Here is a 20,677-nt window from a genome sequence, read left to right on the forward strand (position 1 = left end):
ACTGAGAAATGAAAACAAATGAAATAACTGGATTATTAAAACAATATGAAAGAAATCAAGATAATACATTCAAAACTGCACTTTTCTTCACCTCAGACAGTTTCTAGAAAGGAGAATAACCATTCAGAGAGCCATAGATGGTGGTTAAAAAGTCAACCAAAGCAGTAGATAAGGAACAAAGAAATAATGTTTACTGAGTATCTTCTGTATGTCAAGCACTTTGTTAGAAGCTCTCATATCCATTATCTGATTTATTTAATCCTTTGTTTAGAAAAAAAAAAAAGGAAAGAAAAACATTTAAGTATCTGTGTTCCTATTCTTTTCTTAAAATAGGAAACAGTGTCTCAGAATAGTGAAAATCATGGTGGCAGAACTGATTCATTACTAATGCCTGAATAACATAGAAGGGATTCTGGTTAATTTGATTTTTTTGCTGATATATATTGCTTTTTAAAAAATAAGATGCCACATATTAAGACTGTGTGAGATGTTTTTATGGTTATGCTTTGGAATTTTATGTATGCATATTCTCTATTAATTTTGCTGTGGTTCATGATGCACGGCCAAATAAAGAGCTATAACATTAATTCACTCCCAAAAGGAGCTTAAGACTGATTATAAACATTCTTCCAAAGAGAATATTAGAGCTAATTTATATTTTTTTATCAAGTAACACAAAGTAATTTTTACTTAGCCTCATTAGGCAAATGTGTAAACTTTGGTCATAAATCCTTCACAAACCATTTCCATACAATTTGGAACTCCTTCTGTGTAAAATTCCCAGGAGATACTAGAAGGCTGAAATTCATGATAAAATCACTTGTACAACTTGCATGTTTCATTAAGAGTTATGTCCAGCCTACATCATGCAACATCAGTATACAATAAGACATTGGGGAAAGACTGGATTGGGTTTGGAGAGGTCTGAAGGCAAGTGAACCTACCATCAATTTGAAATGCACACGGCACATTGCTAGTACAGGTCCCCCGGCAATCACAAAGAACACCTCACCTCTGTTTACCAAGTCAGAAATAGGTTTATTTCCCATTCAGTTTCCTTATCTGTCCTCTTTGGAAAAAAACCAAATAAGATAGAAATGATAATATTAACAAAACTACCCCATTTCCTAACTCTAAATTGTTAGTACAATGGCTGGCATTGTATGCCTGTAACAGATATTAAACATTTATTGACCTTTTTGTTAAAGTTGAGGATAATTACTTCATTTAGTTTTTTACCAAGAAACCTTCTAACTTTAGTTCTCTGCCTTTATCCTTCATCTCCTTTTTGTTCTTCTCTGCCTATCATTCACAGGTACCATTTCAGCTTTTGCTTTTCTAAGTCATCCTTTCTTCACTCTTTAAGTGTGCTTTTCCATCGTGTACTTCTCTTACCTTTGTCTCATGTCTTGCCCAATTTACTATTTTGAGAGACTTTAAAAGCAAACAAACAAAAAACTTGTTTTCCCACCTTCTCTGTTTCCCTAGCTGCCAACTTATGTTCCACCAGGGCATTAAGATCGTCCCACTTTGCCATAACTTTAGGCAAACCTAGATAACAGATATCACCCAAAATTCTCTCATATTCTCATATTTTTCCTTCCACAACTTGCTTCTCTATGTGAGCCCAATTTTTATGTATGCTTTTCTTCTTTATAGATTAGGGTTATAACTTAAGAGCAGCATACAGTATCTTCCTGACAGCTCTAGATTTGGAAAAGTCATAATCTACCGCCCTACCTGCTTCTCTCCTCCAGCTTCCTTCTTATTTTGTTCCCTGCCACCTTCCCTGAGCCAGGACACACTGGCACTGGAGGACATCAGGGTCAAGGGTCAGGAACAGCAGCTCTGATCTTGCCCAACAGTGAACTCTGGAAACTGCTACTGGTCAGTATCAGCCAAGTGATGAGGCGAGCTGTTCACTCCAATCCACCTGTGACTTTAAGGAAAGCAGAAACCTCGAACCCCCAATAATGTCTAAGTTCTTTTTATCTTCATCAAATAGGCACTAACATTGCAAATATAAAACCAGAAAGGCATTGAGAAGAAAAGTGAATCCAAACATCAACTCTATTTTTGAATCACTTTGCACTCAAAATTTTACTCTTACAAAATTTTACCCTCCCAAATACAATGACACATTCAAAAATGCAGAGAAACCATGCAAATCAATTTCTCACATAAAGCAAATTCATTCTAGGATAGAACTTTCAGGAAGCGACTGGAACAAGCATAATAATAAGTGTTAGGAAATTAGCTGCAGACTCATTTTACTTCTGATCCAGTGCAAGTCACTATCATTTATAAAATGCTGATCCAAAATCTTTAGTTTGCTCCACAAGTATTTACTGAGCACTTAGCATAATGTCAGGCTAAAACTCTTGGGTAAAGATGAGTACAACACAGTGCACACATTCAGGACATTCACGGTTTAGTTAGGTAATAACTAAACTATAGTTATTATAATTATAGTACCATCTGCAACAACCGAGGGATGTACAAGCTTTCTTGAGAGCATTAAGGAAGTGGCACCTAACATTACCCATAGACAGGATCAAAGGAAGCATCACAGAGCAGATAATATTTCATTCAAGTCTGGAAGGATCAACAGGGCCAATGCAGTGAGACCAAGGTGAGAAGAGAATGGTAGATAAGAGAAGGCAAGAGAAGAGAAGGAAAGGGCATTTGAAGCAGAGAGCCCAGAAGTATAAGACAACACGGGACTTCCCAGTGGCAGGGTATGTGAATGACACTGGAAGGGGAGTCTGGGAGCTAGTTCTGAAGACATGAGGTATCATGCTAAGGACTTGGGACTTTATCTTCCCAGCAAGTGGTTTTGCAATTCTACCCCTTGGAATTAGAGATTAATTATAATAATAATAATTAAATAATAAAATAGCTAACACTTCCTGGGCAGTTAGTAATCGTCAGGATCCACTTTAAATAAGAATACATTTTAAATACTTAATCCTTAAAAACAACCCTATGAAATAGGAACTAATATTATCCTAAATTTTAAATGTTAGGAAACTGAGACTCAGTTTCCACTGAATGGAAGCAGAGGAACAAAAGAGGGGAACATTCTTATACAGCAGGTTTGGTGGCAAGTACACATTTGAACAAAGTATTACTTTGCTAAGAAAAAAGAGGATGGGAGACACTGAGGGCAGATTAGCGAAAGTTGGCAGAGCTGGAAGAGACCTCTCGTTTTTTGTATTATTAGCTCCTCCCTCACCTCATTTTCAGAATGAATAAGGAAGGAGGAGAAGGGAAGGAAATTATACAAGGAAGTGCTGTCATGTCCAGCAGGCCCTTTCTGCAATCTCTTTGCTATTCCTCCCCTCCAACATGAGTGATTCTCAGTAAGTCAGGTGGGAGTACTTGCTGTATGCTGGACCTAACTAAATACTTGACAGGTATTTTCTCATTTCATCTTCACAACAGCAATGTCACAGCCTGCCTGTTACCCCAGTTGACAAATGAGCAAACTGATGCTGGGGGGAGAGGAGTCCATGATTCTTTCCTATAATATTGCCTGTACTCTTTCTCCATCCAACTTCCATTTCTTTGCCCCTTTCTTCCCTCATCCATTCTCATCTAGATAACCGTGCCGTTCCATGAACCTCTGGAATTTCTTACTGCACAATCTCTGAGAAGTTGGAGTGATTGCCTCTCCCTTTCTGCTTTTATATTTTACTTATCTATGCCTAACAATAGTGTAGCACTTACTACATTCCAGGACTTCTTCCAAAGCCCTTCCAACACATTTACTCATGTAATACAAGACCCCCAGAGAAATGCTATTGCTTCCTCAGTTAAAGATATTGAGTTACCAAGAGGTTAAGGAACTTTTCCAGGGCACAGAGTAAGAGGTAGAATGAGAATTTGAACTCAGGAGGTCTAGCTCCAGGGTCTGCATCCCTATTCAGGCTTTATCTTCCTTGACTTAGCAGGACTTGGCACACCTGACCACGCACTTGATCTCAAAATCCTTTTTTTTTTTTCCTTGGCTTCCAATCCACCTCTCTCATTCGGTTTACCTCCTACCTACCTGGCTGCTTCATCTCATTCCCCTTTGCTGATTCGTCCTTGTCTCTCCGACTTCCAAAAGTTAGAGTACCCCAAAGTAGGACCTATTTTCTATACTCCATCCCTACTGATTTCATCCAATTTCACAGCTTAATCATCATCTCTACACAGATAGCTACCAAATCGCTATCTCCTGTGAATCTCTCTGTAAATCTCCCACAACATTCTGACTCAGATATCTAACTGTGCACTGAACCTCTTCACATGGCTACCTAACGGGCATCTCGAAATCAATGTGCCTCCAACTGAGCTCCTGCTCTTCTTCCACAAACTCGTTACTCCTCATCTCAGTAAACTGGCAACTCCGTTCCTCTAGTTGCCCAGGCCAAAAAACGGTGTCATCCTCAGCTCCTCGTTTTTCTCTCTCACGATGCATCCAACTCATCTGTAAAATGTATTCCAAGATTTGATCACTCTTCAGCACCCTCACTATCACCACTCTAATCCAAGCCACTATTCTCTCGTACCCAGATGTCGCAGTGTTTCTAACCGGTCTCCCTGCTTCTCCCCTCGACCCCTCTAACCAGAGCAAGGCAAGTGAGGCACTGCCTCAAATGCAAAATGTAAGAGCCATCAAAAAAACTCAGTAATTAAGACCAATGATATTTTAATGCAATTTAAAAAAAAAATAGCAAAATCAATGAAAAAAAAATCCATGATGAACAAAATAGCAAAACTTAAATAAAAACAGGATCAGAGTGATTGCCTTACCTTCCTTATCTCACCTTAGCCCCAGCCCTGCCTGACTCCCTTCAATGTTTTCTCGATGGTTAGAGTGAGTCTGTTAAACATAAGTAAAATCTTCACATCTCAGGGCAAAAGCCAAGGTCCTTACCGTGACCTACAAGATCCTTCATGACCTGGTCCGCCATTATCTCTCTGACCCCAGCTCCCACTTCTCTCCTCATTCACTCAGCTCCATCCTCTCCACACAGGCCACTGTTTCATTGACAAGCTCCCACCTCAGGGCCCTCCAACTTCTTGGAATTCTCTCCCCCAAATAACATCCCTCATTTCACCCAGGTCCCTTTCCAAATTCACTGTATCAGGACCACACTATCTAAAATTCCATCCTCCTCCCAACACATATACTTCATATTGCTCTTCCATTCTTTAATTTTTTCTCCTCAGAAATTAAAATAAGCACAGTGTATATTTTGCTTATTTATCTTGTTTACTGTCTCTCACAACCACTATAAAACTCCATGAGATTTTGGGGGGAGAGGGGTTTGTTTTGCTCTCTGTTTTATTCCCAGTGTCTCAAAAATTCTTGGATGATGGTAGGTACCCAGTAAACAACTTTTGAATGAATAAGTAATACATGTTTATGAGTGCTTTCCTTTAGATCCAATGGTCTTAACGCCTGCTATATATAGGTTTTGAATTCTATTGCCTCAATAAATTACACTGGGAACTACTCTTCAAAATGCAGTAGCTCAGATCTGAAGAATCTGCAAGGTGTTAAATTAGAAAATGTATTGCAAAACGTTTCTTTCAAATTTGACCAAATTTTTAAACAAAAGTTAGACTTGCTTAAGAAAATATTTATCTTGGATTCGAGTTCACTCCTTAGATTAAGTCAATGTTGAAAGAGGGGGTTGTTTTTGAGAAATAAACATTGAAGATCAAGTGTCTCTTAAGGCAAATTCTGAATTTTGTTTCTATGTCCTGATTTCCAATGACTTGATTCTATGTTGAGATATTATACAGATTTTCTCAATAATGTCAGAATGAACCTATGTGTGATCAAAAGACCATTCTGATGTCAAAGTATTTTTAATCACCTTTATTAATAATTAACCAAAACTAAAGGCAGGTTTTACAAATAAAACTTGGCTCACCATGAATTGCTATCTCTTGATGGAGAAGATGAAGTTCAGCAAAGAGCAAACCTACAACTTGGCTAGAAGACAACAGACTTTGCCTTCCAACATCTGTTAAGACATGCAAGACTAACCTCATCAGACCCCAGTCCGTCCATGGCCTCACTGCTCTTACAGGTTAAATCCAGCACTGTGGGAGCATTTGAGAGTATCCTGATGAAAAGGCAATTTTAGTAACATTTGGGAAAAGTGCATGAGTTAGAATTAGTCTTAAAGGCTAGTTTTTCTTTGTAAATCTTCAAAGTGCCTTTTTTTAATTTATATTTTTTATTGAAGTATAGTTGATTTACAACTTAGTGTTAGTTTCAGGTGTACATCACAGTGAAGTGATTCAGATATATATATATTCTTTTGCAGATTCTTTTCCCTTATAGGTTATTACAAAATAGTATAGTTCCCTGTGCTATACAGTAGGTCCTTGTTGGTTATCTATTTTACATGTAATAATGTGTATATGTTAATCCCAAACTCCTAATTTATCCCTCCCTCTTCTTTATCCTTTGGTAACCATAAGTTTGTTTCCTATGTCTGTGAGTCTATTGCTGTTTTGTATATAAGTTCATTTGCATCTTTTTTTTTTTTAGATTCTACATATAAGCAATATCATATTCGTCTTTCTCTGTCTGGCTTACTTCACTTAGTATGATAATCTCTAGGTCCATCCATGTTGCTGCAAGTGGCACAAAATGCCTTTTGTAGGTTTATCTTTTAAGAGGATTGTATTGTTTCATAGAGATTTCTATGACTGCACTCACCAGCAGTTTAGGATTAAAAACTGAATATAGGTCTCATTTTATGCCTACCTTGTAGTATCCATAGAAAGAGTATTTACACTATAAATGTGTCACTAAAGCTACACGTCCAATCTGAATTGCTACATATATATATCAAACGACCACTATCAGAAAATACTTTCCAATTCGTCTTAGCCAAGATAAAAAGTTAAGATGAAAACAAACAAACAAACAAAACGCTGCCTTTTGCAAAGTAACAGACACAGAAACTGGTGTAGTAACTGAGTTAGCCAACTGTCCATAAAACACAATGCCCTAAAGCTGGGCAGGGAGTGAAGCTGCCATATAGATAGCACTAACTAAATACTTCTTGAGAGAATGAATGATTGAAAACTGAATTGATCTGGGTCAGAAGCAAGCAAGAATTATGCGAAAATTCTAGGGCAAGAATGGCCATGCTTATATACAGAACATGAAATTGTTTTATCCCTGTAACAGCTAATGAATATTCTCACTGGAATCTAGTTGTTTTTTTTTTCTTTGGTTTTCTGAATTATATTGAAAATATTACTTTCTAGATGATGCTTATCTATTGTTTGGGAACTTTATTTTTAATTGAGTATAATTGCTTTACAATGTTGTGTTAGTTTCTGCTATATTATTCTATTACTTTCATAATAGAATACTTTGAAGCTGCATTTTACTCAAATTATTATCTCGGCTTCACTTTTGTCACCCAATTTTTTACCCATTCCCTGTATTATTAATGGTACCTTTACTCTGAATCTTTAAATGAAAACCAAAGCAGTATAGGAAATCCCAATGCATAGAACAGAAAAGTTCTTAAAGGGCCTATAGTGAAATACATTATATTTGCATGTGGTTCAATTCAGTGTAAAAAAAGCTTCCTTTGTCTTGGTTGGCAGAGTACATCAAGCAGAGTGAAATCCCAGCACAGAACCCTCACTGAGTCACTCCCACCCTAATCCAGTGGGTCAATGCACTCCCCTCTGTACATGGGAGCCTCCAGGGGCTCGCACCATCATAGCCTGGGACCTTCACCATGGACAAGTCCTTGTGCTGGGAACCTGTGAATTTGAACAACCATCATATTTGGAATGGGGTTCAAATCACGTTCCCTGATAGAAAGTATAGATAATGAAATGCTGAAGTTTCATATTCACATCTACATAGATCAACATGGACATATGTAAATTTTCCTAATTTCTTAGATTTTACAAAGGGCTTCATGTCCTTTTCTGAGTGGTCTATGTGGTATATGATCCAAGTGTCAGTAGGCCCTTCCAACACCATTCAAAAGGATCCATTGTTCTTGTTTTGTTAAAACCCATGTGACATTTTTATTACAGAGTAGTTTGCATGATGACTTCTGTATATCTGATACCAGCACACTCTGATCTAGAAATTTATCTTTGAAGAATAAGTAGATAAATGTCTCAGGGAACAGACAGAATAGATAAATGAAGCTAAAGCTTTCAGGATCTTCAAACAATATCCTCGTCAATTTGATTTCGTAACAGTGCTTTCTTCCCACATCTGCAAGGACCATTCCTCATATACTTTTAATTAGCAAGCATGAATTTGTTTTTGAGCATTTGGTGACATTCTGAGATAATTGGACTGAGAACTACTGGTCTGCATTCTAAGTGGAAAAAGGATATTATTCAGTGTTGACTTCTAAATTTCAACTAAAATTGAACATTTTTTTAAAACTCTTTTTTTAATGAGGATATTTAACTGGCCTGGTTTGTGGGTGTCTGTTAGTTGCTCTAACCTTAATGAGTAATTTATAGAGAATGTTTCCTAAAGATGTCCTTCATGAAAAGGACAAGTTTGGACTTGGTAATAGTAATTTACTTAATTTATCTTAAATTTGGTTTCAGTGAGCAACCCTAATTAACCTGATTTTTTGCTGATAATCACTCTCAATGGAATCAAATCACAAATCCGGGGATGGATTGAGCGGCACCCAGAAGGAAGCAGCCCTCCGCGCACTGGTCCAGCGCACAGGATATAGCTTGGTCCAGGTAGGAACTTCTTGTGCCATCTGCTGAAACCCACCACTGAATTCAGAGTGGTGGGAATATTAGCGATCCTAACATGCAAAATGTGATCGGTCAGTTGTATAACTCTTTAGTTGGACATTCCTTTCCAGGGGGGAAGGAAGTTGGATCATTTCAGTTTTGTAGGTGATCTTCCAGGTGACGTTCTTTCTACTCTGGGTTATCAACTCAATTTTGCCTTGTCATTTGGAAGCAGAACTACTGTTCACAGTCATAAAGACTATCACAGTTTTGAAAGGCCAGTTCAGTATAAGAAAAGGCAGCTGGAATTCACCACCCAGAGCTTGTCAGTGAAGGAGAACCCAGCTGGTGCTTCAAGAACCAGAAGAAAACAAACTATCCAGGAACTTGCCTTAGTTTCTAGAGAGATTTTTGACTGCAGATGTTAAACAACTTCTAGAGGAAGGATCCAAGAACTGACCATCTGGTCAGTCTAGCTATTCTTGGATGTTTTCTCATAATACCTATCCGATCTGTTTAGGATATATAATAATTTCTCTCCATGTTCAGCATTTTTGAAAAAGAAAGAAGAAAAACTATCCTAAAACTATCTATTCATTGTCATTGGTTGTTATGAATTGTCTGTACATTATTATTGTCTTTATGATAACCTCTGTTAGAGAGCTTATGATATATTGAAAAACAAACTAGTATTAGACATATAAGTTAATTATCTTACTTGAAGAAATAATGTTGCTTTTTTTTTAATGTTGTTCTTTTTACAGTAAGACAAAGTATTTTACTTCTCAGCTATTATATTTTATCCACATACTTTCCCAACTTAAACCGAATCTTTGTGCTATTATGAATACGAAAGTCATAAGTGGATAATAATAAAATATACAATAGTGTCCTTTATTACATGTTCCTTTGTCAGATCAGTTGAAAACTAAATGTAGTACATTTTGCAATAATCTTATAAGTCATGGCACACTTTGTTAGAGATAATATAATGTTCAAAGTTATTTCTAATTTTTCATCCTAATGAAGAGTATTTATTTAGACTTTTTTAAGATTTCACAGAGTATTATTTCACAGAAGGCTTCTAAAAGTTTAAGTCAAGGGAGATACTAATGTATTATTAGTTTTTAATACTTAATAAAAGTCTATTTTAGGATCATTACTAAACTTTTAAATGTCTTCATCTCCAAATTTAATGTGCTTCAAAATTAATGCCTGATTGAAAATTTTTATGCAGTCTTTTCCCACATAAAGGGGTATTTCATAATCCATAGAGAAAATTCTATAGAGTTTACAGTCTGTAAAACAGATACACTTAGAATAATAATTTTTTACATTTGCTCAGGTACAGTTAGTTGAAAAAATGTTTTTTTCTTTTGTAATCAGCAGTTTCATAAATGTTATAAAATCAAAAATGTTTTATATCAGTTTATCTTTTTAACTGCTTTGTTTCTGAAACACTCATGCAAAGACAGTGGTAGTGGAAAGCACTTAAACCCTTTTGAAAACCAATTTGTCAATATTCATACATAAGTGTATTCCCCTTCTGGAAACAAACCTCTAATGATCTGAAATATAATGATGAAAACATATATAAACCTTTCTAGTGTGACGCTATTTCTAATATCTCAATATCATAAACCTAATGTATAAAAGGAAATTATTAACTATGAATATATAAGTATACTCAACAAGCAGAGCTTTATGAGAAATAATCCTAAAACAATATAAACTGTCCATTTAATTTTATTCTGGGCACTGGTTCTTTGACTCCCCCCAGACGAAATTCAGGGAAATTCTCATGACTTTTCTGGTAACTTTCAGCTAATAAAAGATCCTCCACTAAATAATGAATATGTCTAGTCCAGTAGAATAAAAACTTAACTTCATTCAAAGTGAAAGCCATTTCCCTTTCCCAAGCATGTCAGGGTGGAGGGCAATTTCTATTTTTTCTCCTTTATGCTTTCAGAAGCATAGTTTCCGACACCAGTTTCCTAACTAGAATTCCTGACTCAGCTGAAGCAGAAGAAAGGGGTGAAAGCAAAGGAGAGGGGACAGGAAAGTTTTTACTTGACTGATTTTGGCATTGGGCTCTGGGCCCAGCAGGTGTGTAAACCTCCTGGGATACTTTGTAGGGTCATCAAAGACCACCTTAATTCCATTGCCAGGGGTCTCTCACTTGGCTACACTCTGCTCTAGCTAGAGGCTCCTTCCCTGGGCCTCAGTCTCCTTTGACAGAGCTCTTTTCGACACCCTAAGCATCCCTCTTGGAGAAGATGGAAAATGACCCCCGATTCCTACATGTGGCCAAACTCTAGTCCCCTGGAAACACACATTCTGACCCAGTAAAACCTGCAAGTGCACGTGACACAAAGCAACCAGCTCTCCTCCTCACCACCATCAAAGCAGGAGGCCAGCCCATCGTTCACCATTAGATACTTTAGGACTGAGTTAGACCCACCAGTTTCGTGTGTTCCCAACAGCAGGGAATTCATAGCAAGCTCTGAGTGGTTTCCTACTCCTCTCCCCTGCTTTAGGTTAGCTGAGAAGCACCTCAAAATTCCTCCCACTTAGGGGCAACTAGGATTCACAACACACCAGCAGTGGGCTCCAACTATCTTTGAATCAACTCCAAAAATTCCTTTCAAACTCTTCAATATTTTTTTCTAAATTCAGGGATGAGGAGGGGTAGGGGATGTTCAGTTAAGAATGTCAAACAGTTAAACACTTTCTCCCTACCTCCTGTCCTGCTTGTGCTCCAGTGACAGTTTCGTATCCAAACCAGAGGCCAAAATAATCCCATGCCATCTTAAAATCCTGTTACAAATGAAACGTAAACAGTCATTAAGTGATCATTCAGAAAATTCTGCAGAACAGAAAACTTTAACATATTAGAACAATGTAAAAGGCTTGCAAATAACAATATATTTTTAAAAGAGACTCAAACAGCAATGGAGATCTTTTCATAAACCTAATAATTTAAGAACATTTGCATTAAAAAGGAAAAAAACAATAGGGTTATTTTACTTTTATCATTTAAAATGTTTTCAAATATAATATCCCTAAAAATATATGGCCAAACTGCCTATTACTTTGATCTTATATATTCAATGACATTCAGAAAATATTAATAGAGGTTTTAGATCACAAGTTAATAACAATTACAAAATAGTAAACATTTACTGGACATTTATATTCTAACTGCTTTGTGTCTATTAATTCATTTAATACTAACAACAACACTATTAGGTAGTTACTATGATCATCTCCAATTTCCAGATAAGGAAAACAAGGCTCCAGGAGTTAGGTAGCTTGTCCAAGATTTATAGGCCATCTTAATTCCACTGCAATTGGCCAAAATTTCTGGCAAGATTTACAGAGCTAAGAGCTGTTATAATGTTATCTTTAAGATTGCAGTTTGAGAGATTAGCATGGCAGAGCATGCTAAAAATATTTTGTTGAGCTTAAACTTTGTAACATGATTCACTTTAAGTAATTATTTGTTAGCAGAATGACTACTGGAACAGAAATTTTCTGGTAATGTAGAAACCTAAAATTCTGAAACCTAGCTATCTAGATCTAAAGCCTCTAATCAAGATGTAAATATATACATGACTTGGGTCAATCACTTTGAATGATTTGGAAAATACCTTCTGATTTTGGCTTCGAAGTGTAGAAAATCACCCAAGACTTCAAATCAGAGACCTGCTATTCAACCCAGTATCTACCACACACAAGATTGATCTATATTTTAATTCTTTTTTTAAAATTGATGTATAGTTGATTTACAATGTTGTGTTAGTTTCAGATGTACAGCAAAGTGATTCAGTGATATATATATATTATTTTTCATATTCTTTTCCATTGTAGGTTATTACAATATATTAAGTATAGTTCCCTGTGTTATACAGTAGGTCCTTGTTTACTTATTTTATATATAGTAGTGTGTATATGTTAATCCCAAACTCAAGTCCCTTAACTGCTCTCAGCCTTAATTTCCCAGAAGGTTGGCTAGGACCTACCCCACTCTTAGTCAAGATTTTGTGATTCTAGCATCTGCTCAATCTAGTTTCTGGTCAGCAAACTTGTCTAATTGGAAGAGGAAACCAGCATGTATTGAGACATAGCTTCAAACTCTACAATTTAGGGAAAATCCTTCAGCCTTCTCAATACATCAGTCTTCCTACTCTGGATTACAGAAAACATTAGTATCGCCATCAAAAAAAAAAAAGAACATCAGGTTTACTTTTTTAAAAATCTCTGTACACAAATGAAGGTAAATATGTTAATACAATTCAGGGAGCCTACCCATAAAATGATATTTTTAAATGTTATGGTATTTGCTAAGTTAGGGTTTGAAGGATTTGCTTCTGCTCTTCTTTGCAGTCTCTGATATTGAATGCTGAATACTTGCAAAACAAGAAGTTGAAAAAGAGAGGGTGACAATTTGTGCTCTCTTATCACTAGCAGGACAAATACAGCGGTCAAAAATAGAATTTTGCAGGTTACTTAATAACGTGAGCCAGTCCTTTATATACAAACTGATGCAATAAAACGTGCTTGTGAGGGCTTGAAAGTATGCTTTGTGATATCCTTTTTCTTAATAATAATTGGATATCTTTAGAATTGATAGCTAAATTTTTTATCAAAGTTCTTTAAAGAATAAAAGAACCTTAATGCAATACTCTGCATATATAGGTTCAATAAATATTATTGATAAAAATTGTGTAATACTGACAAGTTAAACTTTCAACTTAGTTGCATTATGCCACACAGAAAGATTTTGGAAGTGTGCCACAATGTTAGCTTGTAAACAGACTTTGTCTCCAGGCAATGAAATTATGAGTGGGGCTTTTTTTTCACACTTTTTCACTCTTAACTGTACTTCCCAGATTTTCTAAAACTACTATATATTTCTTTGAGAGTCAAAGGAAAAAAAAAAACACATTATGATGAACCCTTCCTCCAGAATGCATTACTAGCGTGGGTCATCAACTCTGTGACATGCGATGCTTCTTTCAGCTGGAATTTTCTCCTAAAATCTAGAAAAATACATTTTCATAGATGAACATTTTCAGAAAACTTTCCACCCAATGTGGAGTCAGTTTACATCAGTTTTAATTCTACTACAAGGAAAGCTAAATATATAGCTAATAAAGATCACCCTCAAGTAGTCTGAATATTTTTTTAAAGAAGACTCAGGATACTTATATACTATTTTTAAGTGATTTAAAATATGGTGTGTATTAACACTTTGTCCAATTACCCTATTGATAATCTATTTTCTAAAAATTATTACGACAAATATTTATGTGGTATGTCAGTCCCATTTCTCGCTTAATCCAGTGGTTGTCCTTAAACAGTTTTTTTGTTCTTGTTTTTCTGTTTTGTTTCCTTAGTCCCTATTATTGAACACAATGTATTAGTGTTGGTCCTTGGCATTATAGAAGTATAAGGTGTAGCAGCCGACCTAAAATGCATAGCAAGTAGTTGCAATAAAAATGAATTTATCCAGAATTTAAAAGGACACCGTAAGACTGCATTAAATGAACAATACAGCTGTGGGTGTTACCTTTCTGTTTAGAGCCTTAAAACTGACTGTAGTCTTTGACCTAAGGAATGAGGACAAACATTTAGACATAAGGATGCTCATCATAGTGGAATTTATGTTTAAAAATATTGGACATATCCTAAGTGTCCAATAAAAAATTACTGGTCATATAAAATATGTCACCGTTATATTTCCAAATTATATAGTCATGTAAACCTGTGATTTCAAAGACATGGAGAAATGTCCAAATTTTAATGTTTAGTTAAAAATCAGAATGCAAAACTGTATGTATCAGTTTACAGATATTTTAAGAAATTATTCACACACACAAATATTGGAAGACAATGAAGTGTAATCTCTGATGAGAGTAGTTTTTTCTTCCTTGTGCTCTTTATTTTCCAAACTTTCTATAATGAATATGGATTGTTTTTATGTCAAGGAAAATAATCTCATGAAGTAGAAAAAATTTGTAAGAAGCATTTGGTTAGGAATAGAAAAGTTGGGAAATTTTCATGAAGAAAACATTACTGAAGCTGGATGATAGGTGCTTGTGTTCATTAGGCTATTATTTCTAATTCTTTATATGTTTACTACATGAATATTTAATACTGATATAATTCAACCCTTCCATTTTACAGTTGGAAAACAAGCCCCAGAGTTATACAATTCAGTAGAGACATAAGCCAGAGGTCAGCAAACTGACCCATGACTCAAACGTGACCACAGCCTGTTTTTGTAGTGATTGAAGGCTATGAGTGATTTTCACAATTTCAAAAGGTCGGGTTTTTTTTTAATCCTAAAGTATCAACTATCTGGCATTTTATACAGAAAGTTTGCTGACTCCCAACTCCTATCCTTAATCTAGTACTCTATGCTATAAGTTAATTCACAGGTTTTGTAAAAAATTGAAGTACATTTGATTTACCATGTTGTGCTAATTTCCGGTGTACAGCAGTGATTCAGTTATACATATATATACACACACATATATTCTTTTTTTATATTCTTTTCCATTATGGTTATGGTTTATCACTGGATATTGAATATAGTTCCCTGCGCTATACAGTAGGACCTTGTTGTTTATCCATTCTGTATATAATAGTTTGCATCTGCTAATTCCAAACTCCCAATCCACCCCCCACCCGCTCCCTCTCCCCCTTGGAAACCACAAGTCTGTTCTCTATGCCTAATTCACAGTCTTTAAAGAAAACTTCCTATAACATAGATGAGCATTTAAGATTCCTTAAAGGAAGTAGGAGCCCCTCCTTGTCCTACCCACCAAATGAAGTCTAAATCCTCATTCATTCACTTATTGATTTATTTATTGATTCCACAAAGAGAGACACGGTGCCTGCCTTCATGAAAATTACTCATGGGAAGACAGAAAATAAACAAGAAATAAAATAATGACATATCATGTTGAGTGCTATGAATGTCATAAATCAGGTTAAATGACAATGGCAGGAGGCCTTCTTCAGACAAGATGACATTGAAGCTGAGACTTAGAGGATGAGAGCAAACAAACATTGCAAGGAGCCAAGGACAAAACAGCATCCCTGGCAGAGGGGACCACTTCGGTGATACTGATTAACCAAAATATTTGTAAAATGCACAACACTTTTCAGCGGTGAAGACATTAGTGTGTCTTAATTTCAAAGATCCAGTAAGATTACAGCAGGTAAATGAGAAATCAGTGGGCTTCATCCTTCTCTTCCTTTTTTGATCAGTCATCAGTCTGTTCCTGGGAACAATTTCCTCAAACTAGAATAAAATACAGACTTTAATTCCCATTTCTCAAACTTTGCTTTCTAGGCGTGTTCTCTTATTTGGAGTTTCACAGCAACTGCATATTTTAATTCTAATTTATTCAGTCCCTCAATAAATATGTACCAGCCATAAGGTACAAAGGATGGCACTAGATCTGATTAGGAGACCATCCCTCTGCTAAGTGTGCCTCAAACTAAGTTAACTCCCCTATCTCTCTGGTTTGGTATAATGTACTTTAGGAAATTTCCTTGGGTATTTTTCAAATTACAATTTTTCCTACAAATAATGCAATAAAAAATAAGTAACTTAGGATCCCAGAGTTTACAAATGGCTTCGACTAGACTAGCTCAGTGAGAAACAGACGGAGGAACACTGTGGCATGGACATTCTTTTCCAACCACCACACAAAAATCCTAGGGACAGAAAAAGGAATTTGACTTCATGGTAAAATATAGTTCTTGGGTCCTACTTTTTCTTCTATTGCCTGTTCTCACCAACTGCTCCTGTCCCCACTATCCAAGGACTTATCGTTCATGCACTTGGTGAATGACCTAATTCCTTAAATAGGTGTCACTAAGCATGAGAACAGGGTGGGACCAGTAGATCATCACAGGCACGTGTTTCCCTAAGCTTATCACTCCAGCCACCCACAGGCTAACTTCATTATCAAGCTCCTTAGAAGCCTTGCTTCTACCAGCCAGCGATGCCATAGGCTGGTGTGGAAGACTCCAAATGAAGGAGCAGCTCTGTGAGTCCTTTTGTGGAGAGTGTGTACCTGACATGGGATGGGAACTTCAGTATCCCACGGAATAGAAAGGCATTCCAGGAGCTATTTGCAAACAGCAATGAATTTCTCCTCCAATAGCCTAATAGAGAGTTGGTTATATATGAGGTCTTCAATATAAGGTTCAAAATCTTTGCAAAATATGGATTATAGTGTTTTCCCTTAAACTAGAAGCACATAAGGGTTTCCATTTTATCAGCTTAAAAATTGGTGTAAATTTCATGACTCAAATACACAGAAGCATCGATGGCTGTTTTGAACTTTAGACTTTGTTTGCAGACAACTTCAGGATTTTTTAAATTGTTACCTGTTAATACCAATCAGCAACCCAAAGTAAGTGGCTCTTCATCTTCAGAAACTAAAATCTTATTATGACATGCAAAGAGAGCTCTCTAACATAGGCTAAGGAGACAAAAATGAGCTCACAGAACCATACAATCATGAATTTGGGTAGGACTTCAGTAGCTGTGATCCTTTTTTTAACATTGTTTCAGAGATGCAGGGTAGAGAGCTGAACTGATGTTAAACGGTACCTTGACAGAGGATTCAATAACCTTGAATTTCATCATGAGAGAATTATTCCACTTTCAATTCTATTTTAAGCTTTCTGATGAGGGCAGTCATTGAAGGTACATCTTAAACACCTCTCCAGCCCCTGCTAATCTTTTTTGTTGTTGTTGTTATTTTTTAACATCTTTATTGGAGTATAATTGCTTTACAATGTTGTGTTAGTTTCTGCTGTATAACAAAGTGAATCAGTTATATGTATACATATATCCCCATATCCCCTCCCCCTGCTAATCTTTTTAAACAGCAGAACTAGGGCTCAGAACTTTTACTAGACAACGATGTCCAGCTAGAACTTGATCATGGTTTCCTTCTTTTGCAGTTTCTTTTATAATGACCTTCCATCTGTGGGAAATGATACTCCACTTATGAGAACGATATTTTCTTTTTTGTGTAAGTTTAAGAAAGTGAATCAATGCAAAGAAAGTCATTAAGTAATTAATGGACCAGGTACCAAGGGGATATGCAATGGAGACACATTGGTTTTAAAAATCCCTGCATTTCCTTTAAGGGTCCTATTGACTAACTCAGAAAACATCCTATGAACATTTTTCCACATTTTAATATGGTGAAAGTCAGCCTCCCTTTCACAAGCATCCTAATACCCTCCCAAGACCTCTGCAATCACCTAGTTAACCCTATTCTCCCTTTTAAATGAAGAATTTCAAGTCAGGAAAAATTTAGTGTCTTGCCGAGACCCTCAGCTTGTAAAAATTCATGGGGGTGTGATAAGGAGAATAATTACTGTATAAAATATCTCACATGCTAAAAGACAAGTGCATTTGATGGAATTCTCCTTGGCATATGTTGAACTAGGAAAGGATAGAAGAAACCAAATGTTCATTATGTGCATATGGCCAAATGTCCTTATTTGCATGTGGATATCTTTATGGCATTTAATCAGATCTCCAACTACTATTAGTCAATTCAGAAAGGCAAATTATATCTATAATAAAAAGTTGGATGGGCCTATTGAATAAATTATACATTGCAAAAAGATAAAAGCCCAAAATGGATAAAGGAATCACCAGAGATTTCACCTAGTTATTTTATAGATGGAATTTACAGGTTCCTGGAGATTGCAGCAGTAAGACAAGGCAACTGCCCAGAGCCAGAAGTGAGCATAAACACAGCAAATCCTGGTCTCAAGATAATATAGGCTGTGCAGTCCATCATTAGTGAAACTCATGGCAAATGTGGACAGAGGGTCTTAGAAGTTAATTTGCATTTTACTTGTTCTCTTATGTAGAAACACACATACACACTCCAAAAATATATATTTTCTGATTTCTAATTTTGTGTAAGGATATTCTTGAATTTAATATACCCATGAATTGGCCAAAAACATATAATAAGCTTTACAAAATGCAAGTTATTTTTAGAAGCCTGTTTGCTCTTAAATACTTCAACAACTGAGATACTGAATTCCTCAAGGGTGGTTGTCACACATAATCCATAAAGGGAAAATATTAGAAGATGATATTATTAAAGGCATCATCTGATAACAAGTTAGTTCTGTCTCCATAAGACAACTAATAACTTGCAATGAAATTAGGACTATTTTCCTAGGCAATAGGCTTTCAACAGTCAGTCTTCCAAAGTGATACAGGAACATGATTCATAATTTGCTGATAGTTGTTTTTATGAACAAACCATACCATATATTTTTTAAAAATCAAATGTGAGAGCTTTTTGAAGACTGAAACAAAGATAAATTTTCAAAAGCCAAAATCTATTTGCATCTTTGTGATTTTTGCCATAAACACATATAGCCAAAAATAATATTTATTTAGAATTCATTAAATAACTTGAATAGAAATACGGAGTTTAGTGTTAAAAGTAGACCTTTTCTCTTATGTAAGTGGAAAAGGTTTTATGTGATAAATATATTTTCCTGATGTACAATAAAATAAATGCATAACTATTAAAATAAATCATTGATCTATAAACCACCTAATATTACCTCACATAAAATATTTTGAGAAACTCTGGGCTGTATGATGATAAAGTTAAATTTATATTCATGTATTATGTTCCTGCCCAAACTTTGCCTCTTTGTTACTAACTATAGTACCACATTTCTACAAATTCCAACATCCCATTTATTCAGTCTTTACACCACAATTGTTATTGGCTCTTTCTATTTTAAAGAAAATATCTGGCATTCATATTGTGTATGAATGCAAAGATTGTGAAAAATAGCTAATAATGGTAATGCCAACTTCCACAGTATATAAGTTAAATAAATTCTGCCTTCGAAAAATTCTTAGCCTAAAATAGATTTTACCAATATGAAGTCACTGGTCTTAAGATGTGCAGGTAAACAAACAATACACAAAACAGATCATTATCTTTCATACAGAATTAACAAAGTAAACATTCCCTATAGCACCGTCTGTTGTCCTTAACAATAACAGCATTAGCAGACCGAAGTTAAAATCACATCTAAGAGGATTCTTTTGGTACATCTTATATAAGGCCCCTTAGATATGCCTTGAACCCTATCACATATTGAGATATGTAGTTCGTACACCGGTGAAAGGTAATAGAAATAATGCCTTGTAAAGACCTTTATTCAATCTTTCAAATCAACAACCAGGAAAATATGGTATTAATTTATGAACTGCAATAGACAGTCCAGAGAGCTGTTCTCAATGCATTGGCATCAGCTATGAGAAGAGACCACAGGAGTTTAGCTATGGAACCATTGTTCTTGGTATGGTGGTGGTGACTGGCATGCTTGTGAAGGTTAGAAATGTCACCAAGCATGGGGAGATTGTCCAGCACCTGAGCGATCAGGAGGAGAAATAGATACAAACATAGTCAATTGGAAAATGGGTAGGAGAACATCTGAAAGCAATTTATAAGGAAACATACACCATTTCTTCCCTCTTGGCAAGAAAAAACAAAGGACCAAAGGGAACCACAAAGATGATTACAGATTTGGAATATAAAATTTCCAAAGAACCGTTAAAGGAATTGAAATTACTACTCAGAAAAATAGACTGAATGAGAGTTCATTAATTAATATTCTTCTAGTTTATGAATCGGTTCATTTATGTGAGACAACCAACCATCTGGTGTCCATGTTTGATGAAGTTGAACAAGAAAGTAAGTGTGACACACAACATACAAAATTGTGAGGCTGGTAAGCCTGAGAAGAAAAGTCATCACGACTTTTGAACAGTATATTTGCCAAGTTCACCAGATTGAGAATCAGAGGACATTTAGTCTCATGTTTTCTGCAATAAATTAAA

The 20,677-nt window shown here is 35.8% G+C and overlaps 1 protein-coding gene across 5 annotated transcripts in view; it reads left to right on the plus strand.

The window, feature by feature from the left end:
* The window catches only part of A1CF (APOBEC1 complementation factor), a 100,647-nt gene that overhangs the window by 21,855 nt on the left and 58,115 nt on the right, over window positions 1-20,677 (plus strand). For 2 of the 5 annotated variants that reach the window (XM_082408716.1, XM_082408717.1), the window contains exon 2: window positions 8,611-8,754. The exons of 2 other annotated variants lie outside the window; for them this stretch is intronic. In XM_082408716.1, coding sequence (XP_082264842.1) covers window positions 8,656-8,754 — 99 coding nt within the window. In that variant the 5' untranslated portion in view covers window positions 8,611-8,655. Of the gene's footprint in view, window positions 1-8,610; window positions 8,755-20,677 lie in introns of those variants that run through there. One more of the 5 variants, XM_082408718.1, reaches the window with a different exon arrangement.

This window comes from Balaenoptera borealis (genome assembly GCF_965194805.1).
Source record: "Balaenoptera borealis genome assembly, chromosome: 10".
Classification (NCBI taxonomy): Eukaryota; Metazoa; Chordata; class Mammalia; order Artiodactyla; family Balaenopteridae; genus Balaenoptera; species Balaenoptera borealis.